Here is a 27,197-nt window from a genome sequence, read left to right on the forward strand (position 1 = left end):
CCCCCCTCACGGCGCCATCACAGCCCCGCCTTCCCCTAGCCCTTCCCGCCAGAGTGCGCATGCGCCCCACCGCCCGCTTGCGCTTGCGCCGGACGGTGCTCCCGCGTCTCAGCGTCATGAGGTCATTTCCGCCGCGGTGCGTTGCTATAGCAACGCGCGGCGCGCCTGGCTGACTTCCTGTCATGGCCGCGGCCATGGAGGCCCGGCGGCGGCATCGGCACCGGGAGGTGACCGGGCCCGTCCCACACTCATTGGCGCTGGTGAGGGACCGCGCCGCCGCCGGTGGCGTCTGCTCCGCTCACGGGTGGTGCGGGGTGCGGGTTCGTCGGGGAGCCCGCCCGGTGCCGTGCGGGCTGAGGGTCTCGGCGGGACCCGCCGCAGGTCCCTGGCGGAGCCGGGCTAGCTGTACTCATTGGTACTTCCTTTGGGGGTACCTGGGCGCCGCCTGTGCGCGGTGGGGTGCGGTGGGAGCTCCCGGGAGCTGTGCTGGAGGCGGGGGTGGCTGGAGGTTACCTGCGGAGAGAACGTTCCTTCAGTATGTGTAAAGCAGACCATAACCATCCTCTCGGATTTGATGGGTGGACTGTTCAGTAGATAAGGAATGCCTGGATGGTCGCATCCGGAGGGTAGTGGTCAATGAATCGATGTCCAGGTGGAGACTGCTGACAAGTGGTGTCCCTCAGCAGTCTGTACTGGGACCAGTGCTGTTTAATATCTTCATCAATGACACAGACAGTAGGATCGAGTGCACCCTCAGCAAGTGTGCAGATGACACCAAGCTGAGCGGTGCTGTTGACACACCAGAAGGACGGGATGTCGTCCATAGGGACCTGGACAGGCTGGAGGCGGGCCTGTGAGAACCTCATGAGGTTCAACAAGGCCAAGTGCAGGGTCCTGCACCTGGGTCGGAGAAACCCCTGTATCAATACAGGCTGGGGGATGGAGGGATGGAGAGCAGCCCTGCAGAGAAGGACATGGTACTGGGGTGTGAAAAGCTGGACATGAGCCAGCAGTGTGCGTTCGCAGCCCAGAAAGCCAACCGTGCCCTGGGCTGCATCCCCAGCAGCGTGGGCAGCCGGGTGAGGGAGGGGGTCCTGCCCCTCTGCCCCGCTCTGTGAGACCCCCCTGCAGCGCCGCCTCCAGCTCGGGGCTCCTCAGCACGGGACAGACACGGGGCTGTTGGAGCAGGGCCAGAGGAGGGCTGTGAAGATGATCTGAGGGCTGGAGCACCTCTCCTGTGAAGAAAGGCTGAGAGAGCTGGGGCTGTTCAGCCTGGGGAAGAGAAGGCTGCGGGGAGACCTTATGGTGGCCTTTCAGTGCTGAAAGGGGGACTATAGGAAGAATGGGGGCAACCTCTTTAGCAAGGCCTGTTGTGACAGGACAAGGGGTGATGGTTTTAAACTAAAGGAGGGGAGATTTAGACTGGATAGAAGGAAGAAGTTGTTTACAGTGAGGGTGGTGAACCCCTGTCCCAGGTTGCCCAGAGAGGTGGTTGATGCCCCATCCCTGGACACACTCAAGGTCAGGCTGGACAGGGCTCTGAGCGACCTGATGTAGTTGAAGATGTCCCTGCTTACTGCAGGGGGTTGGACTAGATGACCTCTAAAGGTCCCTTCTAACCCAAACCATTCTATGATTCTATGTACTTATTTGGTCATGAATTCAATTAAAAAGAACCCAGAATAGCTTTCACCACTGACATATGCTTTCTCTTGCAGAGAGCCAAGCCTTCTAAAGAACAAACCTGTGAAAATTTAGTCTTGGCCCGCAGACAGAAAGAAAAGGAACTCCTTGAATACGCGGATTCCTTAAAGCTGTACAACCATTATCGCAAGGTCTACGAGTGGCAGCAACGCAAGGAACAAAAATGGCTGCACAGTGCTGTGCAGAGAAGGATGGATGACACAATGCAGGAGTATCTGGCAAGGACCAATGAGAGACGAGAGAGGTAGCAACCAAGTAGCTAATACCAACATCTGCCTGACTATTTTTGACTTCACTGTATGCTTAGAGGAATGATTATGGCAAAACACTCGGTTGAGCTCAGCTCTGTATGTTACACTGTGCTTTGTGGCATGGTAGTCATTATTAGTGGTAACAGGAGGCGTAGGTGTGTGTAACTGGCTGCCAAGCAGCAACGTAGAGCAAACAGTAGCGTTTTGGCTCTTGTTGCTAGTAGTAATCACTGAGCCAATCACTAGAGATATCTATGCAAACACACTAGCTAGTATGGTTTAGGTGGCATTTAGAGCCTTGTTTGCCAAATGCAAGATAAAAGTAGTATTATACCACTTTTATCGCTGGAGTTTTAAAGAGAATGAAGAGTACTTTTATCGAATTGTGAGAAGCTCTAACTGTTGGGTGTAACAGGGTTTTGTTGCAATCTCACTTAATTAATGTTTAGATCCGACAAGTAATACTTTGCAGCACAGGCAGTTGAAAGAAATGAAAATTTGGCAGAAGTCTGTCAAAAATAATAAAGGTGAGGTGAATTACTGCCTTGAAAAGAACATAATTGTGCTGAACTTAGAAAAAAAATCATATGGTTTGATTTCTTGGTTATTCTTTCACGTTAAGTGACTTTGGCGCTGTGAAGGCCATCAGTTTGGTATCCCAGTCTGATGTGTCTTCATTGGACAGGAATTGTACACCAATTGCACGGAGTCACTGAGGTTGGGAAGGAACCTATGGGAATGAGAATGGCAGGGAGGTGTGCCAGGGGAGGGATAGGTTGGACATTAGGAGAAGGTCCTTCCCCCAGAGGGTGGTGGAGCCCTGGAACAGGCTCCCCAGGGAGGCATCACGGCACCAGCCTGGCAATATTCCAGAAGCACTTGGCCAAGGCCCTCAGAGACACGGTGTGAATTTGGGGTGTCCTGTGCAGGGACAGGAGCTGGATTTGAAGATCCTTGTGGGTCTCTTCCAACTCAGGGCGTTCGATGAATCTATAACCTCCTGAGACAATCTAGTCCAACCCCCTGCTCCAGCATTCACGTAAAGCAGGTTGCCTGGGACTGCCCATTTGGGGTGTGCTTATCTCCATACATGGAGACTCTGCTACCTCTGTGGGCAGCCTGTTCTGGTATTTGACAACCCTCACAGTCAAAAGAAAAGTGTTTTCTTGTGTCAGATGGAATTTCACATGTTTTAATTTGTGCCTGTTGCCTCTTGTTGTATCACTGGGCATTACTGAGAAGCAGCTGTCTCCATTTTCTGCATTCCCTCCCTTCAGGTTTTTATATTAATCGATGAGATCCCCTGAACCTTCTCTTCTTCAGGCTGAATAGTCCCAGATCTCACAGGAGAGAGACCTTTAGGAGAGATTATCCTTTTAGGAGAGATGCTCCAGTCCCTTAATCATTTTAGTGGCCCTTCATTGGGCTCGCTCCACGAGGTCTGTATCTTTCTTGTGCCAAGGAGCCCAGAACTGGACCCCGCACTTCGGATGAGGTCTCATCAGTGCTGAGAGGAAGGATCGCCTGCCTTGACCTGCTGGCAGTGCTCTTTCTCCTGCGGCCTTCTTTGCCGCAAGGCTGCATTGCTGGCTGATGTTCAGCCTGTCTGCCAGGACCCCCAGGTCCCTTTCTGCAGAGCCATTTTCCAGCCAGTCAGCCCCCAGCGTGTACCAATGCGTGGGATTGTTCCTCCCAGGTGCAGGACTTTTTGTTGAACTCCATGGGGTTTGTTCTTATTTACCTGCTTAAGATCCCTATGCGAGGAGACGCAGCTCAGTATGTGGTGAAGACAGTGCAATTCAGTTTCCGGAATTATCACAGAATCATTAAGGCAGGAAAAGACCTCTAGGATCATCAAGGCCAACCCCCAACCCAACACCCCCAGGTCTCCTAAACCATGGCCCCAAGGGCCACGTCTACATGCTGTTTGAACCCCATCAGGGATGGTGACTCTCCCACCTCTCTGGGCAGCCTGTGCCAGGGCCTGACCACTCTTGCAGTGGAGACATTTTTTCTAATCTCCAACCTAAACCTCCCCTGGCGCAGCTTAAAGCCATTTCCTAGGTCTTTGGCTTTGCTACTAAAACTCCCACCAGCAGTGCCCACGTAGGTCCACAGCGCTATTGCTCACGTAGTAGCAGGGGCATCCTGTGGTGTAAAAGTAAGAGTGAGGGCCACAAAGATGATCTGAGGGCTGGAGCACCTCTCCTGTGAAGAAAGGCTGAGAGAGCTGGGGCTGTTCAGCCTGGAGAAGAGAAGGCTGCGGGGAGACCTTACTGTGGCCTTCTGGTACTTAAAGGGGGACTATAGGAAGAATGGGGAGACCTTTTTAGCAAGGCCTGTTGTGACAGGACAAGGGGTGATGGTTTTAAAGTAAAGGAGGGGAGATTTAGACTGGATAGAAGGAAGAAGTTGTTTACAGTGAGGGTGGTGAACCCCTGTCCCAGGTTGCCCAGAGAGGTGGTTGATGCCCCATCCCTGGACACACTCAAGGCCAGGCTGGACGGGGCTCTGAGCGACCTGATGTAGTTGAAGATGTCCCTGCTCACTGCAGGGGGTTGGACTGGGTGGCCTCTGAAGGTCCCTCCCAACCCAAACCATTCCGTGATTTTCCAGAGGCCACTGTGGCGTTTGGGCTGGAATTAGTGACTTTCTGGATTCCTTAGCCCCAGGTTTCTTATTGCTAGGGTTAATAGAGAGGGAAACGGTGGTGTGTTTAAAAATTGCCAATTTGACATGACTTTTTCATCAAAGGTCTTTCAGGATTAAATGTTTATGGAGCGATGCTAAAATAACAAATGGTAGTTTGAGACAAGATGCAATTACAGATGCCTAGAGAAGGGTGGTAAATAGCAGGAAGGGATTACACTGAAGGTTAACAATAGTACAAGATCAAATTGATATCAGCTGGCGACAAATGTGGTCTGGAAATGAGAAGAATATGTTTAATGGGGGACTGATGTTGTAAAGCAGCATTGGAAATGGGTTTGTAAGATAAGGAGATTAAATTGTGCTGGGACAGAATCCCTCTTGTTGTGCTGTAAGATCCCCTGCATGGGCAGGACAGGAGTGATCCCCGAGTTAAAATATGATGTTCCTTTGCATGTTGCCTCCTTTGACATTTGCAAGAAGTGTTGAAAGGAGCCCAGTACCCATTTCATGCTCATAACAAATAAACTAGAACTTTATCATTCAACAGAAGGATCGTTTTAGCTTTTATCTAAATGTTTTCATTACAGGCTTCGTGAGCTTCTGGAGGCAGAGGAAAGTAGGTACTTTGCTGAGATGGAGTCACTTGAAGAAACGGTACTGGAGAAACAAGAGAAAATGAGAGAGCGAGCAAAATTACTGAGGGAGAAGAGAGAAAAAGAAAGACAACAACTGGTGGCTGAAAAACGAGAGCAGCAGTTCAGGTATCTTATAAAATAGAATTTGGGTTACGTAAATACGAAGAGCAATTTAACAAGCAGGGGACAATAACAAACTGAGGAAGGAAAGATGAATGCGACTGGAATGATACATCAGAAATAACCAGGGTGGTTTGGATAAAGGTGTGTGAGCTCTGCCAGAAGCTGAAAGGTCTCAGCCTTGTTGCACGCAGTGGAGCGCAGAGTATAGTCTTTCTCTGACTTTGGGTGAAGGGGTGCAGCCTCTAAAGGCCAAGGATCCAAATTTGCAACACTGTAATGCTCAGTAAAGCGTGCGAGAAAGATTTTCATTAATAGAGATGAGGGCAAGAGGTACAAAGAACTGTACTGTCTCCTTTAGTTGATTTAAGCGTTGAGATACTGTGAAAACATTCTTCCAAGTGTGAGCATCCCTGCTCTGTCACCTGCCGGGTCGGCTGTGTTGGTAATTCCTTGTTCTGGCATATAGTTCTGTTTTAGCTTTATACTGTTGGAGTGAAAAGGGTTCGTGGAAGTTTAATTGGGCCTAAATCATACTTATTAAGCTAATATATTGAAGATCCTTGATTGTTAAGATTGTTAATTGTCAAGATTGTCCAAAAAGGCTGTGTTTTTATTTATTACCTACTCTTCAAGAGCAGCAGCCGAAGCTAAGGTTTTAACGCAACCTGAAGTTCTGTGCCAAGTCTTCTTGGATGCTGAGCTTGGCAGCGTCTTTTGAAGTCATTACAATTTGCAGGTGCTTATCAGGCCCTGAGGCCTTGGCATGAAATCTGACTCGTCAATTCCTGGAAATCAGTTTTTCTGAGGAAGGGATGAAAATTATATTAATGTATTAATGTAACTTAAATGTAATCATTTGAAGTGTCTCTTCTCAGTCTCCCACAGTGGTATGGAAATGCACATCACCTGCTTCTCAGTCTGTGGAGGCTGGGGATAAAAATCCATGCTTGCTTTCACTTGTGCATAAACTCTAATTAACTAATTTCACAGATAAATGTTTGTTTCTCAAATGTGGGCTTTATTGACTGAGACAGGTGTAAGAGTGTGTATGTACCTCTACATTCACATGCTGGCTTTAAAATATGGCCCTTGCAATTTACAGTTCCCAGTTTGCTCTCTACCCATCATACAAAGTGGTTGAAATTCATGTTTAAAATTGTTTAAAGGAGACACTGCTGGGGTCCTTTTTATTTTGTACTTGTAGCTTGTCTTACGTGCCAAGGAGAAGGGATTCAGCTTGTGATTTCGACACCTAAAGGTAGGTGTCTAAGTGTTGGTGTCTTTATATTCACTGGGTATCTGAAATCCTATTCAGTAGAACATCATTGACATTGGGACTGTTAAAGGAACCTAATGTCATCCTAAAGTAGGCCTATACTGGTCTGCCAGTTGAACTGCACCCTAGCCTCCGCTGACTGCATTGATTAGGTTCCTGTTGGTTAGAATGGGATTTTATCTCACATCTAGATTCCTGTTTAGATGCCAGATTTTAAGTATTTTCATTGCAAAATGAATCCCACCAGGGAATCTCATGATCTGGTGACACCTACTTAGACTTTCACACTGGAGTTGCCTGCCTTAATGCCTCAGGTTCTCTTTCTTCCCAGCACAACCCTATTGATATATGGTTCACTCAATCTCATGGGATCATTCCCATCATCCTTCTACCTTTCCCAGCCTGCTCTTAGATCTAGGCAATATTCATACCACATAGTATCCAATTAAAAAGTATTGCTGGAGCTTTACTGCGGGCATTCGGCTGGCTGCAGTTTTTCAGAGGATTTAGAGGCAGTGAAATCCTCTTTCTTCACAGCCCTTGTGACTGGCAATCTTTGAGTATCTCTGCAAATGAATCTTTATCCTACAGTGCAGAGAGGCCTCCTCTTTGACTGTCCTGATGTAATGGAAATACATTTCCATAGTCAGTTCCTCCCTCTGTTCCTCTAGCTCTGTCTCTTTCTACTTTTAAATTAGGGGCCCTATTAAAAAAACCCAACTTGAATAACACCAGCTGACAACAGCTCAAGTGTCTGTCGATCTCTCCTTCAAAAGCCAGATATCTTTCTTCATGTATATGCCTAGAAATACTGTAAAGTTTTTTTCTCTGTCCTTTTCCAACGAGAAAGGAAATCTCTACTGTGATCAATTCTGATTAGATTAGTAACTTTTAATATCTGAATCTGCATGTATTTGTGTAACTGTTACCTGTTACTCTTCCTCCCAAACCACCCTGGTCCATGCAGAGATCTGGGAGCAGGCTTTGCTGCTCAGGAATCATAGAATCGTTAAGGTTGGAAAAGACCCTTAAGATCATCGAGTCCAACCGCTAACCTATCACTGCCAGGTCCACCACTAAACCATATCCTCAAGCACCACGTCTGCCCTTCTTTTAAATACCTCCAGGGATGGAGACTCAACCACCTCCCTGGGCAGCCTGTTTCAATGCTTGACAAACCTTTTGGTGAAGAAATTTTTTCTAGTATCCAACCTAAACCTCCCCTGGTGCAACTTGAGGCCGTCTCCTCTCGTCCTGTCCCTGGTGACTTGGGAGCAGAGACCAGCCCCCCCCTCACTCCAGCCCCTCTCAGGCAGCTGCAGAGAGCGAGAAGGGCTCCCCTCAGCCCCCTCTTCTCCAGGCTAAACCCCCCCAGCCCCCTCAGCCGCCCCCCAGCACACTTGTGCTCCAGACCCTGCCCCAGCCCCGCTGCCCTTCTCTGGACACGCTCCAGCCCCTCCAGGCCCTTCTTGTCCCGAGGGGCCCAAACCTGAGCCCAGCACTCGAGGCGCAGAAACCAACACTTGTTAGAGATCCACAACCAGAAAGTTGTAACTGTGTCACACACTGTCCTACAGGGCGGTGGTCACTAAACCTTTTCAACTGCGCACCCCTATCAGTAAAAAAAATTGTTAGCGCTCCCTCCCAATATATTAACTTATTTATAAATTATATACTTGTAGTATTGTACTAGTATATTATGTGTATTATAAACCATATGCAAAAATAGAAATTAGAAGAGGGTGAAGTAAAGATGAAAGAGACCCTCTTTTTATTTTCAGTGTTATATATTAATGGTATAAAATGTATTTTCTTCCTGCACCCCAATGGCTTGTCTTGCACAGCTTGCTTTGGAGACCGTAGCTCTAGGACATACCTGGAAGAGCCCCGGGAGGTCATTTCAGTAACACATGGATATATAGATTATTTTGTTCCTCTTCGCACATGAATTTACAATTATTTTGAAAGTCTTTCTGAAACCTAATACAGACTTATGTATATTTCTTTTAACTTTAAGCAAGGCGCTCCACTCTCTTGCAGGTATAGATTCTGCAAGATCTATAGGACCTGAGGGAATGGCAGGGAGGTGTGCCAGGGGAGGGTTAGGCTGGGCATTAGGAGAAGGTCCTTCCCCCAGAGGGTGGTGGAGCCCTGGCACAGGCTCCCCAGGGAGGCATCACGGCACCAGCCTGGCGATATTCCAGAAGCACTTGGCCAAGGCCCTCAGAGACACGGTGTGAATTTGGGGTGTCCTGTGCAGGGACAGGAGCTGGGCTCGATGGTCCTTGTGGGTCCCTTCCAACTCAGGGCATTCTATGGTCCTATGATCCACAAACCTGAGGTATAGGAGCACCTATAGTGTCCAGCGCTCCAGTAAATTATTCCAGAGTACTAAAAGGCAACTCTTTTATCAGCCATGTGGCTGGGTTTGGAGCTGCAGCCTGAGGGTAGAGATTTAACAGTAGTGATGTTAGCCAGGAAGAGTCCTTTGTCGCAAGGTGACAGAGGGCACAGTCCCACTGGAATTCATTTTCATGAAGGGCTACAACTCGTATGAAAAGATATTCAGCCAGTTTTAGCCCGAGGGCATGTTCATCATTGGTATCTTTAAAGAAAATTGCAATGTCTTAAAATTTGCATAAAACACATATTACATCCTCTTTCTTGTGATAACATCAGAAGCATCCATACAAAGAATGTTGTTAGCACAGCAACTTTGTACTGCAGCCATAAAGTGAATAAATAACTGGGGGCAGGGAATAAATGCAGTTTCTGTCTTTGGGAAGTGGCTACATACAGGCACAATTTTAACGTTAAGAAGCTTAGGATAGCAAAGTGAGGAAGAAAACCAGCCATCTGGGGGAGCAGATGTTTATAGGTTGCTGTAAAAGCTGCTTTGAAGGAATTATTTTGATGAAATCAAGCAATTACAGGGTTATTTTACATGAAAACTCTAACTGTGCCGAACTTTTATTTAACTTCTCTTCCCCTCTGAGAATTCAATTAAATTCAGGTTAATTTATAATCATGGAAAAGAATAACTAATTCTGTATTCCTTCACTGCTGGGAGAACTTCGAACCCATTGCGTTAACGTAATACAGTTATTTCTAATGGTGTAAGATTTCAAATCTTAATAATGGTATGTTTCCCTCAGAACATTGAAGAAATATGTTTTTCATGAATACTAATTATTACTGTAGTCTTTAATCACCAGTAACTCCCACCCAGGAGTTGGAAGATAGATTCTGGTGTTAAAATGGATGAAAACCAGCAATGGCGTAGTAGGTTCGTTGACCTGCTTGAAGGCAGAGGCACCTCTTGGAGCGTGCCGTGGCTCGCGGCGCACACAACGCTGCGCTGCTCTCTGCTCTCGTCGTTGGGACAACCAGAGAATGAGCAGTCGGAAGGTTCCCAGCTCATATAAAGAAGTAAAAACACCATCCCTTTTCACTACCCTGCACTGGCGTCTGCTCCTTTGTTCCTGTATTTCCTCGCCCTTCTCTCTGAAGACCTGAGCTGAGGATGGTCCCTCGTTCCAGTGACAGTTTCTTCTCCAGAGGGTACAAGCCCAGCCCTCAGGGAAGAACGCAACATTTGGTTAGAGGATGTGACGTGTCCTAGGATTGGGGAGAAAAGTGTTAAATGTGGGAGGTTTTATCTTATGGAGACCTGATGTTGATGAAAGGGGACTTGGCAGATTCCTGTTGCTTCTTTTCAGTCAGAAACAGTTAAGAGGTTAGAAATGCCTCCTGGATATCAAGTAAAATGCAAATTTTGTTTTCATGGCACTGCTTTCCCTTTTATCGTTCGTGGCTAGTGCTTAGCACCTTTCACCTCTGCCTCCACGGCGCTTTCCAAAGAGAGGATGAGGAGAGAGATGCCCTTGGTCCCAGCAGGTTACAGCTGAAATGTGGGGCAGCAAACAGTGAACGCTGGCAGGAGGAAAATGTGGTGAGGCCTACGCTTCTGCATGAAATGACAGGGCAAACGTTGTGTTCTTGGGCTGTATCTCGCTCCTGCGGCACCAGGGGAGAGCGAGGTGTAGCAATCTTTCCCCTCCGCAGTCCCAGCTCTGATTTAGCACCATTCCACTGTAAGTTTCACTGGTTGGATGGCTCTCGCTGTGGCACTGAGAACAGGGTCAGGCTGGCTTTTGGCACTGTCGCTTTTTTTGTCTGTCAGCAGCTTGTTCAGCCAGTTCTGAACTGGAGGAGGGCTCTTTGGGGAAATGTTCTTTGTGGTTTATAAGCCCTAAGTAATTTTTATTAGGCTGGCTTAGTGTGGAGTTTTATTGGTAAAGCTTTGGAAGATCTTATAAGCCACCACATAATTATTACACGCTGGTAGTTGCCTCAGCCACATATTAATGATACCAGGAGCTGCGCTCATTCTGCACTTCTTAGCAGGAGATGAGCGGGAGGTGATGAAGGAGCAGTGTCAAGTAAAGAAGTCATTATTCTAGAACATAGGCTTACTAGTTTTAAGGCAGAAATGAGTTATAGACCACCAGTCACATCCTGTGTTGCTAAACTGTCTCCCCGTTTGCCTCGTTGACGGTGGATATAGCAGTTGACCTCAGGGAGAGCCCAAATTTGCATCATTTCTGTAGCCTCCATGGAGGTGTGAATCCATGGCCCCAGAGGGAGGATAACACTCCTATTAATTCTGTACCTGAAACCCGGGTCAGGGAATACAGGTGTGGGTTTAGATGGAGACAGCAGCTATTGGACTTGTGTAGAAAAGTGAAGACTTCGCAAAGACAGATCCTTAGCAGAGCCACAGAGCATGAAAATGCAAACCACCAAATAGCTATCTTCAGTGCTGGCAAATTTAATGTTGCTTTTAAGTTTTTAAAAAAATAAATCTTAGGCAATGGAATTAATTCAGATTTTGTTTCATTGCTATAGTTATGAAAATTAAATAACTGATGTGGAGAGTGATAGTACTATGAGATAGTTGCTTGGTGAATATTTAATGTTTTTGCTGCACAGGTTTATCAGCTAAACATTGTATAAAGTAATAGGATCTCACATTGTGCTGGTAACTACTGTTCTCATGCAGTAGTTCAAGATTCATTCAATGATATCTTATGATGTCAACTATAAATTCCAAACTTGCATTGCAATAATCTGTAGAAGATGGTTTCATTCAGCACAAATTTGTGAGATATCTTTTTACTTCGCAGCATTCATGTGTGTCTAATAGACGTCCTTAGAGCTTACAGATCCTTAATGCTTGTAGATCTTCACCATTGTCTGCTAGTTTCACATTTCAATTTTGTGAAAATCGATATCCTGGTTATAGAACAGAATTAAAATGCTTTTATATTGTTCACATTAAATGCTGTTTGATAGCATACATTGATCTCAATAGTGCTTTGTTTGTAAAAATTAAAAGCAGAATCTCTAGATAGTCATATGTTCTTCAACTGGAAAGAAATATCTTATATGCAACTCAACTGCTGTATTACTACTTCAACTTTCTAGCTTCTCCGGACTTTTATTGCAACTTTTCTGAATTATCCCACAAAACTTCGTGAAAAAAATAATAAATTTCTAGTGGTTCTGCTCTCCGAGTGTTTTCTGAGTATGAATGAGCTTTCAAGTGCCTAGTAAACCTACATGTCTGAACAAGCATAGTGTGCACATTCCAACTACATATATAGAATACACCTTGTATATATAAAATATTGTGCATGAATGTATATATTATTTTTACAAATGCAAACATAGGACCTGCTTTTCAATGGATGAAGGTCAAAATCTCCATCAAATGAGGTGCTCTGTGATTCCTTAGCCCTCACAAGGAGTCAGTGTCAGACCAGGTGTAGAATTTAGCACCCTGAGCCAAAATCCTCCAAGCAGTTACAAGCTGGGAGCCTCCAACCATCACACACCTCCAGACTTGCTTATTATTTTGAGAGTTGTTTGTTTTTTTAACTTCTGTGTTTCAGAGAACAATGTGAGGAGCTTCGTGTACAGCAGATGAAGAAGCGTCAGAAGGAACTGTGTGAAGACTGGCTGGCCCAGCTAGCTCTGAAGGAGGAACTGAAAAAGCAACAGAAGAAGGAGGAGCAGATGTTCGCGGAGCTTTGGAAAGAGGATAGGCTGGCTAAAGAAAAGCAAGAGGCGGTGGAGATGCAGAAATCGGCAGAACAGAATCGGGAAATCCTGAACGTGCTCAGTGCCCAGGTAGCGGTGCTCGGTGCTCGCCGAGAGGAGGCGAAGCGGCTGAAGGATGAAGAGGCTCGATTGCTGGTAATTTTCATGTCATTCTCAATTCAGGGTCGTGTATAAGGCCCTTCTAATGATAGGATTACTAGACATTTAGATTAATCCATACCTTATTTGTATCTTCACCGATTCCATTAGCATCTGAGACTGTCCTATTATGCTAAGCCTCTTTTCCAGAGCTGTGGCAAATGCATTCCTGTTAACAGAGGGAAATACATCTTTTGAAACTTAGCATTGTAAAGGATTTTGGCATTCAAAGCCTCTCAGAGCCTTTGTGGGAAATGGAAATATTTTTAAGCTTTTGCCAGACATCTTTGCAATTTTCTGGTTTCAAGTTTCCTGCGGGATCGCCAGGGTCTTGTGTCCCAGACCTTGATACATACGTTTAACTACCATGGTAAGTTCACTGGGAAGAAGCAGCTCCCAGGGCTTCCTGGAAGGGAAGGCGAGCCAGGAGCTGAAGGTGACAGCAGGGCAGGCAGCTACGCTGTCCTCCCCCACAAGAGTCTCATGGCACCTGCAGGAGCAGAGCAGAGCAGGTCTGCTGACAGTAACTGGGGCCATCTGACAGTCCAAACTGCTCAGCAGGTGTGTAGTGACGAAGTCCAAGATGAAACCAGCAAGTCAAGTCAGCAGATCGGGATCGGGATCAGGATCGACCTCAGGCACAGGCGTACCTGCAGCATAGCTCACGTAGGCACCAAGGGTGAGACACTGAGCCTAGCTGCAGCTCCCAAGCGACTCCTCTCAGCCCTTTCTCACACCGCTCTTTCCTGGCTCTCTGATCCAAGGCTCACGTCGGGGCTGGCTGCGAGCTCACGCAGCCAAGCCCCTACGGGGAGGTTGCAGAGCCTGTTGGTGCACTCAAGACCCTGACACATACACGAGGAGACATATTTATATAAGAAATCCCAACTGCTTATGCCCCAGCTGACTGAATTTCAGAACCTACATCCTTTTTTTTTTTTTTTTCCTTTTTTAAACAAATTAGCAAACAGTGACTAAGCTCACTTTCCTGTTAGTGCTGGCTGCTGTTGGGTGACACATCGCGGGAGGCATCTGGCTTCCTTGGCCCAATGGTTTGGCCACTATCTTATTTTTTTCCTCATCTCTCCCCAGTGTAGGCTTGCTGTAGTTGTGCTGGCTTTAGTTGGGCTTGCTAGTTCACAGTATTCTGTGTTGACTTTGGGAGTTATGGGAGACTGTTTAGTTCAGACTCAGTCTTTGTTTTGCAGGTATTTACAGGCTCAGGGTACTCTGTTAGGCACTGGAAGCTGACGTTGGCAAGATATATACTCCACTATTTAAAAATAATGACAATAATTAATCTTAAGCTCTGAAAATCCTGGCTGTAAAGCAGTGGAGTCCTTATTTCAAGCTAGACGGTAATGATTCACTTATTTTAAAATGTGCAGAATAAAATTATTTTCTTGTAACAACTTTTAAGGCACTGCCAAACCACAGGCAAAGAACGCTTCTACTTAGCTGGCCTTTTCAGAAAAACACTATTAGAATAGAAGAGTGTGTAAATTCCCCTGCAGACAGCTGCCTTGGGCTCCGTCAAGGAGATAAATTTCTGGTAAAGTGGTTTAGTCTCTGGAAAAAAAAGCTTTCTTCAAAGAGTCCATAAAGGAGAGTTTCTGTATTGAAAATGGGATGTAATCCTTTTTCGGCAGGTGAGGGATGTGACAGATGGCCTCATTACAAGTTTCTCACTGCAGAGTTGGTAGCCTATAATGATTGGGGGTTTCATCTGGGTGAAGGATGTGCTATGGACAGCTAAGTGGCTCTGTGTATAATGGTTTCTTCTGGTTGTTGCAAGGGAAATAGATTATTTAGGGAGGCAAAACTTGCGCCTTTGCTGTGATAGACCATATGTGTGCCTCAAGATATCTCAGACTGGATGACAAAAGAGGCACCAATTTTTGCATTAGCTTTTTCATTAGCTGTTACCTACATCAGCTGCCTTCCTTCCCCTCTGTCTTTTCTCTCCCTTAAAGAATTGTGGTATCTTGAGGTGACGGAAATCCCGTTATCCCGGCTGTAGCCTCACAAGTGCTAGACGAGTTTCCGCCATAGTACTTTGGTCTCAGCTTGCAGGTGGATGGTTGGTAACGATTTCTTTGTACATTTGCAATGATGTGTTACCCCATCGTATAAACTTGCACAGAGTAAGCACCATGGATCCCTTGGCTGCTCTCAAACAATTTCACTGACTTCAGAGTTCAGCCTAAGACATGTGCCAGCTTGCCCGGTAGACTGCCAACTATTTCCACCTTCTTTCCTTCTTTATTGTTCAAAGGGGTTTTTTTTGATTACTTAGTGGCTCACATAATATATACTGAGTTTCAAAGCTGTTTACCAGCTTCTGAAAGTGTATTTGGCCATTGAGGAAGACAGCAAAGTCAGCTTTGAAACACTGGAAGAGTCAGTGTGGCTTTACACCTGGCATAACAAGTTATGTTCCTTAGGAGGTGCAGCTTGTACTTCTGTATGGGGAGGATTAGACACGTTGTTTATGGCAAACCTGCTAATGCATGTTAGAATATTTATTGACGTTACAAAATAGACATTTAATTTAAAAACAGGTTAATGAAAAACTCTGTACCTTCAAGACAGCTGAGGCATTGTTTCTGAGACCTGTAGATAAGCTAATGATGGCCACGTACTGTTTTATGACTATAAGTGCTTGTTCAAATGCAGGATGTTCAGGAATTATGCTAAGTTACTCTGTTGATGCTGCTTTGGGATGTCTCTCTTTTCTTTTGGCTAAATAATCTTGAATATACATATACCTGTTTGATCTTGCATATACGCTTGCTATGTTTCATTGTTTCTTTCTTAAGAACTCAACTTTACATGTTCCTATTCTTTCCAATATAAAGTGGAATGGTTTGAAGCCATGGAAATTCAGTGACTGCCCATCAGAACATAAGGATATTATTACTTTGTGCAATCTTATGTCCACTAGAGTTGGTCTAGAACATTCAGCACAGACACAGGACAGATAATACATGCAGAAACAGGAGGAACACATGGCTCCGTATCGGTTAGTGGTTATGGCTGCCTGTGAAGAATCAGGTATAGATCATACGTGCGGTGATGATATCAATTTCTCTGGGGACATGACTCTATCTGCTTGAAATATTTGGAGTTCTTCACGTATTCCAGTGGTTCGGTATTGAAGTGCATGTGATAATTACAGAGAAAAATCCTGAATTCTAATGAATGATATGCTGAATGTTCATGCTTTAACAGGTCTAATGGATGACACTAATTCTCTAGTGTCAGCAAGAAAGGCTTTAAATATTTATCTTTGCTCTTCAGTTTTCCAATTAAACTAATTCTAGCCATCACGTAGTTTGAAGTTATGCAATGATTTTAAAGCTGGTTATTTTTACCATTGTAGGAAGAACAGCAGCAGCTGCTTAAGCTAGAAAATGAACAGCTTCATATGGAGAAACTACAGAAACAGAAGGAATGCAGGGATACGTTGCTCAGTGCAGCACAGGACAAGAAGAATCGTCTTAATGAAGAAAAACAAGGTGAACTTGCCCTAGAGATGAAGATCTTAGAAAAATCTCTTCAGGAACCCCAGGAAGACACTGCAGAGAAAACAAAAAGAAAAGTAAGGGCTGGAGGTGTTCACTGTGAAGTTGTGGGGCAATACCTCACCTAGTTTCATTTTGTGGCCCTTAGTGAACTGCACAATATAAATGAGATCAGATACAAGCCCTTCTCTCTGAACAAGTTGATTCTTTTCTTACATAGCCTGTTGCTTCTCCTCCCGCCAGCACGCTACTTCTCTGAAGCAGCCCATTAGCTGTTAAAACCATGGTGAGTACTTTAAAGCATGCTTTGCAATCAGCAAGGCTACCAGGCTAGGCAAAAGACAGGGGCTCCCAGGCTGGAATCTCGTCCCTCCATGCTGATTCCATTGTGTATAAATCACCTGAGCTTTTTCATCCTTATACTGCATAGACATTGTAGAGGTTAGAAAAATATTGTTTCATGGACCTCATTTAATAAATATTTGTAACTGCAGAGAAAAGGAAGTATTTCATTTAGCCTAATTCATTAATACTAAGAAGTGGTTTTAGGTCTTTAATAGCTGGATATATAGATGCAAAAGCTCACAGCAAATATCTTGGAGATGCAATGAAACCATGGATGTGTCTGTCACTTCCTAAATTTAAAACAAGTAGATTGTCCGACTTCAGGGTGAAAATGAGTCTCAAGGTAACTTTAAGACAGAGCAGGGAGCTGCATTCATTACTCTGCTCAAGGTATTTAGAAGCTTATGTAGGTTAGGTAAGTTCACAGAATCCCAGCACGGTGGGGGTTGGAAGGGCCCTCTGGAGCTCACCCCGTCCCACCCCTGCTGGAGCAGGCACCCCCAGAGCAGGGGCACAGGGCCGCGTCCAGGCGGGGGGTGAATGTCTCCAGGGAAGGGACCCCACAGCCTCTCTGGGCAGCCTGTGCCCCTGCTCTGGCACCCCACAGCAAAGGGGTTTGTCCTCCTGTTCAGGGGGAGCTTCCCGTGTTCCAGCTTGTGCCCGTGGCCCCTTGGCCTGGCGTTGGGCACCGCTGAAAAGAGCCCGGCCCCATCCCCCTGACACCCGCCCTTCAGATATTTATAGGCACCGATGAGATCCCCCCTCAGGCTTCTCTTCTCCAGGCTGAACAAGCCCAGGTCTCTCAGCCTTTCCTCACCAGGGAGATGCTCCAGCCCCTGATCCCCTTGGCAGCTCTGCGCTGGCCTTGCTCCAGCAGTTCCCTGCCCTTCTTGGACTGGGGGGCCCAGAACTGAACCCAGTACTCCAAATGTGGTCTCACTAGGGCAGAGTTTTATCAACAAGTTGTATAAACTCACTGTTAGACAATGGCATAAAGTTAGAGGAGGTGATATTGATTATTATTTAATATTATATTTGTAGATCCCAAGGTGTCTAATGCAGGTGAGGGTGAAATAGCTTGGTTACTGTGGAAAGTGTTTGTAAAATGTCTGTGTTGTAGGCAGCTGAGGTGCTATGGGGGAAGGGATCACTCTGTATTTGTTCTGCTCTTATGCTGTTGTCCAGGCACTGTCGACTGGCCAGGAAGAAGATTCAGCACAGCTCTTTCCCATGGCAGGGTTTGGGATGGAGCTCTGGGCTCCCAGTTCTCACATTGTCCACCAAACACCACTCCTCTTCATATTTTGAAAGGCTTTTTTTGAACTCATTTACTCAGATCTGCAAATGTGCATTTATTTGCAGCAAGAGCTGTTCAAGGAGCAACAGACTTACCTGGCACACCTGGCTCAACAGCGGGAGGAGGAGAAGCAGCGAGAAAAAGAAGTGGACAAGCTCCTCGAAGAAGAGATGGCGAAGGTTTGGGCCAGGAAGGCCGAGCAAATGCGATTAGAAAAGGAGGCTAGAAAGCAGCTACTGAAAGATGTCCTGGATACAAGACAATTGCAGATGGAGGAGAAGCGTAAGTAGTAATAGCTTTCTGTCTGTGCACCAAACCTACCGCAGGAATGCAAGTCTTGGCAAAGGCAGAGGGAGTATAGCACACTGCTTTTGGGGAGACCATCTGGCCCAGCACGCACGGGCTGTATGGTTGAGTGGACAACAATGCTACTGTCTCTGAATCTGCTGCTGAAACTTTACTCCTACAGGCATTCCTTAAGCTAATTTCCTATTGCTATCACCAGAGCAAAGCGTAGTAAAGTAAGGATTGCGTGAGCACGCAAACAGTATTATTAATTATTGTAATTATTATTAAGTACTGGATGTGAAATCTTTTCTATTCTGAGTGGATGAAAAACAAATAATCTGAGAATACGCTTGCCCTTGTATGCGTGCCTCTTTGGAAGCCACAAAACTCAGGCTTGCTATCGAGGCTACTTGGCTTTAATACAGTCTCACTGTCCGTTCAAGCTTAGCAGTGCTGTTATCTCCTAAACATATTTTTGTTGTTGTTGTTGCAGTGCAGAGAAATGCAAAGGAGCAGGAAGAACTTGCTCAAGAGGGGAAGTTATTAGCTGAAGCAATCACAGAACTCAAGCATATAGAAGAAGAAAAACATGCGAGGTATTTTTTCTTTTACGCCATCGGTTCATTTCATTGCAGATCAATCTTTTAAACTTGTGAGTAGGGTAGTTCTCATTTTCACACAACTCTCAGAGCACCAGGTGCGCTTTGTTCTGTTCAGAGAGGCTCTGCTCCGAACTGCTCAGTAGCAGGCCTGTTATATTGCAGTTGGTATTAAATGACTAATTCTCATCGTACAAAGAATGGTGTTTCATTACCTACCCTTGTTTTGGTCGTTTTTGGACCATCACGTGACTCACATCCATCATGTTTTGTTAAATCCATCCCCTCATACTCTGAGCTGTTATTAGGAGTGGCAGAAGTTTGGGGAGGAGGGTTAATGAAAGGTTAGTTGTTACTTACCTGGGAGAACTAGTGTGTTCGGGTTTATTGCTAAACTCCACCCACACGCATCCCTTAAACAATTGTATAGTCAGCCACCAAAATACCAGAGTACTGCACGTCACCCAGCTGCACGGGCTTCTCCTTCCCTTCTGGTTCCTCAGGGTGAGAATAGAGTTATACGCAGTAGCTGAAATGTTCCTCTGGGTGTCATGCAAAGCCCAGGGCCAAGCGCCGTATTTCCCTTACTCGGTTTCCTTTTTGTACTCCTGCCCTTTCTCCACCCTTGTCCCTGGGAGATAACTGAGTAGCTCCTTCCAGAGCCAGTATCTTTTGTGTTCTCCCATGCCTTTATTGGTAAGAACCTCCTGGATGTGGCAGAAATCTCACCCTTCTGCGGGAAACACGCTGGGCTTCATTTTGGATATGCCTCACTTAGCAAAGATGGCATTCAGCGGTGTCAGTAACCGCTGCGTGGTTCAACTGTGTCGCGTTAGTGCACAAGTCTTGACTAGACCGTTGGCATTTTAAGTGTCTGTGTGCCTGAACATGTAGGTAGACTTCCACTGCTCCTCCAGAGGGTAGTGAAAGTAATATATGAGTCTCGAGGTAGAATGGAAGATTGATTTCTTCTGACAGCCGTTTCCTAGAATATCAGTACAACGCCGCAGCAGGAGCCTGCACCCTGGCTCCCCCGTGGGCAGTAACTTGTTATCTTCAGAATGAGGGAGTGGAGATGGGGTGTAAGGCTGCTGCAGCAATGAGCCGGAGCTAGCGAAGGACTGAGACCTGACTTGTTCTCCGTCCCCTCGCTGTCACCGTGAGGGGCAGGGAAGGCAGGCTGATTACAAAGGGTCGTTCTTCCTCTTCTGTTGTTAAGCACTGATTTCGCAGGCTGCTTTATAACACACAACAGAACGCAGTTCGCTCTCCGAAGAACGTAAGGTTAGCGTGTAGCATTTGGTTAATAGAGTGGTAGTTATTTTTAACACCTAAAAGGAGTTCTGTATGGTTCTTTAGTCTAAGGTTGAATGCTAACAGATTAAATAATAATAAAGTTGGGTTTTTTATTTTACCCACACTTCATAAATAAGCTATTTATATGTCATTTCCAGAAAAGTAAAGGAAGCAAAAGAATACCAAGAGCAACTCAGGGCTCAAATTGCCTATCGACAACAGACCCGTGATGCTGAGGAGGAAGAGAAGCACCGAGAATATGAATCAGGTCTAGCAGCAGAGCGAGCTTACCAAGAAAGGGTACAGGACATCCTATCAAGGCCTTGTGAGAAACTAGGAAAGACACACCCTTTGAGAAGAAAACTAATGTCTAACTCGCAAGAAGATAATTTACAATGATTTTTTAGCTCACTTGGTTGCCTTAAAAAAAACCTTTCTAAAGGTGTTTGTAAATGACTCGAATTAGCTGACCCCTCTCCACCTGCGATGCTCAAAATATTTAACTGGCAAATACAAGAAACATGGTAATTTAAAGGTTTGGTTTTTTTCCCCTATTGGATTTTCTTTCACAAAATTGACGGATCCAAATCAGTGTTTGATGTTTTAATACCAGAATACTGTATATTCTTTGCAGTAATGTATTATTATGACACGAATGATAGGCAGGCGTTCTCTAAAATCTGCACAAAGAAAACTTCGTAGAAGAGTTCCAGCAAACTTTTATTAAAAAGCCTCTCAAACCGCAAATATTTGCAAAACCTTTTTTGTATTTAGACAAAAAGTACTTGGAGACTCAACTTGCCTTGTTAAATATAAAACTATGAATCTGTTTTACTATGGGCTAGAGAGCAAAGAGCTGATATTGCTTTGGATATATTCTGATAGCTATTGAATGATCTGTGGAATATCAGAGTCCCAAAGCTAGTCTGCGAGATGTCTGCTTGGACAGATTTAATCGTGCAGGACTGAAGTCATCCTTTTCTTGCAAAAAGGGTTATTATTTATCATTTTGACATCAACACTGCCTCTTCGGACTGCCTTGGATTGCCACCAGTGCCACAGTCTGAACACACAGAATGGGGAGGGGTGGAGCACCAACAACATTTTTAAGACAGAGCAACCCAGAAAATGGCCCGATGTCAACAGGAAGGTCTCAGAAGGGTTTTGGCAGCGGGGAGAAGGGACACCTCCTCGCTGGCCTCTCGGCTCCCCACGTTAACGGCCACATTGCCCTTTATGCAGGAGGAGCGGTGGCTGACACACGGAGGGAGCAATCCAGCTTCTCGCCATGGCGTTGCCCTCGAGCAGCTCCCTGGTGTCTATTTCATTAGCTCTTCCTCTGTGCTTTTAAAAGGAGGGAAGTGAAGAATCCATTTATAACCTCGTATCTTTTCTTGCTCGTAGATGTTGCGGCATTTGGAAATGCTTTATCTTCTTTCCCACATTATTCCATTTGAGCCTTTTCTGCTTATTATCTGCCAATATTTCTTCCTTCAGCTTTTCAGCTTCTACCATCTTTCCTCCAGGCCCTGCTTTTCTACCTTTCTCCAACTTCCATCCCTCACTAAGCACTTCCTCAACCTTCTTCCTCCTCACTTTCAGTGTTTGGCTCTGTCCCAGGACCCTTGTGGTTTTATTGTTGTGTGGGAGCACGAACGGATGCACAGAGAAGCTGATAAATGGCTGGGATGGGAGCCGAGGAGTCCCAGATCCCAGGCCTCTTGGAATGAATCAGGAATAAACGGCCTGCGCAGCCGCCTCACCTTCTTGGTTTGAAGCAGACACTGCGCTGACAGTTGGTTTTTGGCTGTGGAGGAAGCCGTACAGCTGTTTGCAAAAGGCCAGGTAAAGAAATGTTTAATCTGCAACAGTAGCAGTGCTCTTAGCCGGGCAACCTGGCTAATTACGGGTGTAAACGGTGGAAGAACCCGGCCCCAAGTTGTTGCCCTGCCGAGGGGGCGCAGCACCGAGTGTGGTGCGGTTTTACCCTTGCTTACAGCCAAAACTTGTCTGAGAGCAGCTTCCTGAGACAGCAGATGGAAGAGGGGTGAGTTCACCCCATCCGGGCAGGTGACTAGACAGAGTAGAGCCTCTTCGTGTCTTGTTCCTTGGATCACTCGTATCCAAACAGGGTCTGTCTCCTACAGGAAGCGAGAAAGCAAATGTTCATAAATGTGAAGACGTTGCAAACTGGGAGAGGTGGGTGGTTAGTCGTGACGCCTATCCTTTGCACGGTGCTCTTCAGCAGCCAGCTCCAAAGCCCTATAGAGGACTTCAGAGCGGCTTTTATTTTGCAGGTGGGAAAGGCTATCCCAGATAATGGAAATAGTTTCATCAGTCCAGAGAGCTCAGGTAGTCACAGGTCTCTTCTCTCACTGCTGGGTCAAATTTGCAGAATGATTAAGAGATTAATTTCCTGGTCTGCCACAGGCTCCTCGTGTGACCCTGCTCAAGCAACGTAGATTTTTCTTGACTACCGTGACCCCACTTTGAAAAAAGAACATAATAGCACATTCAGAATTCCAGGATTAATTAAAGAGTGTTATTAAAGGCTGTGACACTGTCGTTGGGTGCACCCGATAGGAGAGACAATAAATACCACATTGGTGTGCTCGGTGAATTTGAGCCATCCAGAACCATAATAAATATTTTTTTATTATTAAAATAATAACTTGGAAGAGGTGGTCAGAGCTATCAAATATTTATAAAGTGTCTGAGCTCCTGCTCCTGGAGGCAAAATTCCTCTGCAAAGAAAGTTAAGCCTGCACAAAAATAAAAGATCAGACAGGGATAGGTTTGCCTTCAGCAGAAATGAATTCCCATGGGATAAAAATGAATTCCCATGGGATAACAGGCAGCTGAACTCTTCTGAGAGGAAACGGGCGGTTGCTGAACGTGTTGCTGGGGCTGACCCCTTTGCTGCCGAGTGCTTTGTAGACTTCGGGTTGGTCTAGAAGAATGGATAAGGCTCATACCCGGCTGCTGAGCGGCTGGCTGGGTCAGCAGACTCCTTGAGAAGCATCCTCTCCGTGCCCCTGAGGAAGAATGATTTTCTGTGTCAAGACTGAAGAGTTTCCTTAATCGTGGCATTTCCCCTGAGTGAGAGATCCCTGAGCCAAACCATCTCTCAAACCTAGAGTGCAGGGACACCCTCGGGAAGCGAAGCAGCCTGGTCCGTGGTTGGGTCACCTCTCCCTGCGTGAGGGGTACGAGCAACCTGGAGACGAACCCGCTGGCGCTTAAAAACAGGCAATTACATTTATACAGGTACTAGAGCTTCACAAACTATGCTTTCCTGTATTTCTTATTACATTTCTCACATTGATGGAGGACGAGCAGAGGTGCGGAGCATGTCGGTGATTTGCCTGTGGCAGAGCCAGGAATGGCTGTTCCCCATCACATCATCCCAGACTCACTCCAAGGTTTAACCCCCCGGCACTTGCCAAGGCTTTACGACTTTTCTGCACCCACCTATCTGCTCATAACAGCTTTTACACTGACCGTGGGATTTTCCACCGTGATGCTTTTGGCCACGCAGGAGGTGTAGAGCTGGGGAGTGGTTCCTGGTGCCCTGTGGCACGGTGCTGGCTCGGTCCCCGCTCTCTGGAGCTGGGCTGCAGGCTCCCAGGGCTGTGGGAGCACCTTTGGGGCCAGAGTCTCGCTGCAAAGCTACATCCAGCTTTGGACAGAATCAGTTTTATTTGCAGGAAAATCCTTCTTTGTTAATTATTCATTGCTTTAAGACCTTCATTAATTTTTCATTACTTTAACACAGGTAGGAACACTTGCTGCAGAAACAGCTGGTGCAACTGTGCCCAGGGTACGGTGACACCGCAGCCCCAGCCAGACCCGAGGATCGTGCCCAGACATAGCACGTGGTGACTTCTACACAGCCCGGGAGGCGGGAAGTCCAGCTTCGAGGTCTTTGGGACAACTCTGCATGCAAAAATTCAGGACCTGAGATTATTTTTAGCAACCATCAGCTCTGTCCTGACGACATTTGGAGCTGTCAGAATTGATGCTCCATGTTTTTGCATTACCGTGCCCCGCACAGGCGGTGTCACGTACAGGAGACATCCAGTGAAGGTACAAACCTTTCCCTGCAAACCTTAATACATGCGCAGGGTGTTTAAAGTACTTTGAACTGTGCAGATACTGCCCCTAATTTTGAGGAATAAGGTTGACTCGGCTCTCATTTTACCCCTGGCCACCTGCGCTCGCGGCAGTAGATCCTGCTCCAAAGTATTTCTGCAGAGGATTTCAGGATGGGGTTATGGGTGTTGATGCCCGTGCATCGACGTTCAACGCTGTAACTGTAGTTTGGGGGTCAGGGGGTTTCGTTGCAGAAATGCTGGTTTCTCCTGCCCGATGAATTCAATGGCAAACTCTCCTTCGCTCCTCTACCTCAATAAAACCCCAAAGCCGACGGGGAACGATGGGGGGCTTGTTGCAGAGCAGATGACTCTGCTCCTAACCTCCCCCGCCAGCCCCAGCACCCTGCCTGCCTCGCCGAGCCCTCCAGAGCCCCTTGCCGCTCCATGCCATCATCCGTGTGTCCTTCCGTCTGTCCCTGGGGTCTCCATGTGTCACTGCAGCACGGGACAAGGCTGGGACCTGTGAGCATCCAGGGGAGCACACACATCTCTGGCACCCGTCCTGTACTTGCAGGGAAGCCACTGGCTCTGCTTAGAGGGGAAAAAACCCCTGGTATTTGGTTCATTTTCACCTGTAAGTGCCTTCGAATGCAAGAGGTGGTGCCATAAAATGCTATTTATGAGCCAGTGCTTGTTAAATATGATGATCAACACAAGTTTTAATTCCCAAATGGAAAGAAGCTTCTGTCTCCCGAAGAAGGCAATTTCCAGCAGCTCAGCACTTAGGACATACTTCAGGAATTTTCAATGTATTTTGAGGTTTTTATTTTCTAACTTTAATTAAAGTTTTAAATTACGATAAATTTGATGGAAAAATCACGCACGGCACCAGCTGGTATTTCATGGGAACGGCTGTGCTTTGCCTCTGGGCTATCCCTGCTACTCAGGCTTCACTGAAACCTTCGCTCCTGATTGTGCTGGTACTTCACATTTTGTTTTTACAGTTGATTTACTAAAAGGAGAGGAACAACTTTTGTTTGCCCAACAAAGCTATCTCAGAGGCTTTGCAGAGATTACGCTGTCAAATGTGTTACCCAGGGTAATATCTAGACAGGGTGCAGGTTTTTCTCCCCTTTTTTACTCCTTCCCAAACTTCCCCTAGAGCCACCTGCTATTTATTTGGATCCACCAAGGACATCAGTGCTGGAAAAGAGAGATATCTGCGACGCTGGCTGTCCTCCTGCCAAATCGGCGCCGCTCCCTACCAGGCTTTGGGGTGGCTGAAGGAAAACATGCCAATAGGGGAAGTTTCACCCCTTCGAGGGACGAGGAGCAGAGGCTGAGATGCCACAAGGCTGCGGGTTCCCTGTGAGCTGCAGAGCCCGAAACCACGGCAGGAGGGATCCCCACTTACGGAGTGAACAACTGTGGGAGAGAATAAGCCCCACTGAGCACATTTTCTGCCTTCTTAGTTAATATGCAAAATACCTTGAATGATAATGAATAGCAATAGTGAATACTTTGCATTTGCATCATCCTTCTCAGGCTCAAAAAGTGCCTTTTAAGCACGAATTGAAGCATGGGGTGCTCCCATGGGATGGAGGGAGGCAGCGTGGCCACCGATTAACAGGCTGGGGACAATTTTTGGCTCTTTCTGCCCAAAAAAGAATCCCTGACGTCGGGCAGAGGATGGAGCGACACTCAGTGCCCAGGAGCGAGTGGTGGTGGGAACCCAAACCCACCTCCAGGCAGGAGACGGCAGAGAAAAACCAGGTCCCTGGTGCGTTCCTTGAACCCATTTCCAGTGGGTTCGCGCGGGCAACGCTGCTCGTCGCGTCCTGGCAAAGGGCACCGCGTTAAAGCCCCTCGTTGCACCCCGATATATGGGTGACCCCCGACGGCTCAGCGGCTGGTGGGGCTGGCAGAGCCTGAAAGCGCCGGGGGGCACCTGCTTGGGGCTTAATTACGCTTCTTCTGTGGGAAAGGGAGAAGAATGGAAGAATAAAAGGGGGAAAAAACACCCAACTCGCCAACAAATACTGCGTGTTTCAGCGCCTCGGGCGGAGGAAACGAGGCGGACCCCCCGCCCGGGATGGCGGCGGGAGCCGGGCGGCTCCGCGGGACCCGGGAAGCGGCCGGGGAGGGAAAAAGCTGTGTTAAAAAGGGCTTTTTTTGTTAAAAAAAAAAAAGACACCGATGCAGGCAGTGAGGCGAAAGGCGAAAGCGATGCTCCCCTCGAACCCAGCCGAGGCGGGCCGAGCCGAGGCGAACCGAACCCAGCCGAGCCGGGCCGAACTCAGCCGAACCCAGCCGAACTCAGCCGAGCCGGGCCGAACCCAGCCGAGCCGAGGCGAACCGAACCCAGCCGAGCCGGGCCGAACCCAGCCGAACTCAGCCGAGCCGAGGCGAACCGAACCCAGCCGAGCCGGGCCGAACTCAGCCGAGCCGAGGCGAACCGAACCCAGCCGAGCCGGGCCGAACCCAGCCGAGCCGAGGCGAACCGAACCCAGCCGAGCCGAGCCGGGCCGAACCCAGCCGAGCCGAGCCGGGCCGAACCCAGCCGAGCCGGGCCGAACCGAACCCAGCCGAGCCGAGGCGAACCGAACCCAGCCGAGCCGAGGCGAACCGAACCCAGCCGAGCCGGGCCGAACTCAGCCGAGCCGAGGCGAACCGAATCCAGCCGGGCCGAACTTAGCCGGGCCGAGGAGAACCGAACCCAGCCGAGCCGGGCCGAACTCAGCCGAACCCAGCCGAACTCAGCCGAGCCGAGGCGAACCGAATCCAGCCGGGCCGAACCCAGCCGAACCGAGGCGAGCCGAGCCGAACGCAGCCGAGCCGGGCCGCCCCATACC

General features: G+C 47.2%; 1 protein-coding gene across 2 annotated transcripts; it reads left to right on the forward strand.

Annotated features, from left to right (window-relative positions):
• Window positions 1–152: 152 nt before the first annotated feature.
• CFAP53 (cilia and flagella associated protein 53) lies at window positions 153–20,998 on the forward strand. 2 transcript variants are annotated; one of them, XM_064438230.1, is made up of 9 exons: window positions 153–260; window positions 1,719–1,948; window positions 5,195–5,368; window positions 12,596–12,899; window positions 15,847–15,924; window positions 16,285–16,503; window positions 18,134–18,350; window positions 18,850–18,952; window positions 20,410–20,998. In XM_064438230.1, exons 1-9 carry the CDS (start codon window positions 183–185, stop codon window positions 20,648–20,650), a joined length of 1,644 nt encoding a protein of 547 aa, XP_064294300.1. In that variant the 5' UTR covers window positions 153–182; the 3' UTR covers window positions 20,651–20,998. The 2 variants fall into 2 exon arrangements, with proteins under 2 accessions (XP_064294300.1, XP_064294301.1); XM_064438231.1 differs by lacking the exon at window positions 15,847–15,924.
• The last annotated feature ends 6,199 nt before the right edge of the window (window positions 20,999–27,197 follow it).

The sequence above is a fragment of the Phalacrocorax carbo genome, chromosome Z (genome assembly GCF_963921805.1).
Source record: "Phalacrocorax carbo chromosome Z, bPhaCar2.1, whole genome shotgun sequence".
In the NCBI taxonomy this organism is placed as follows: domain Eukaryota; kingdom Metazoa; phylum Chordata; class Aves; order Suliformes; family Phalacrocoracidae; genus Phalacrocorax; species Phalacrocorax carbo.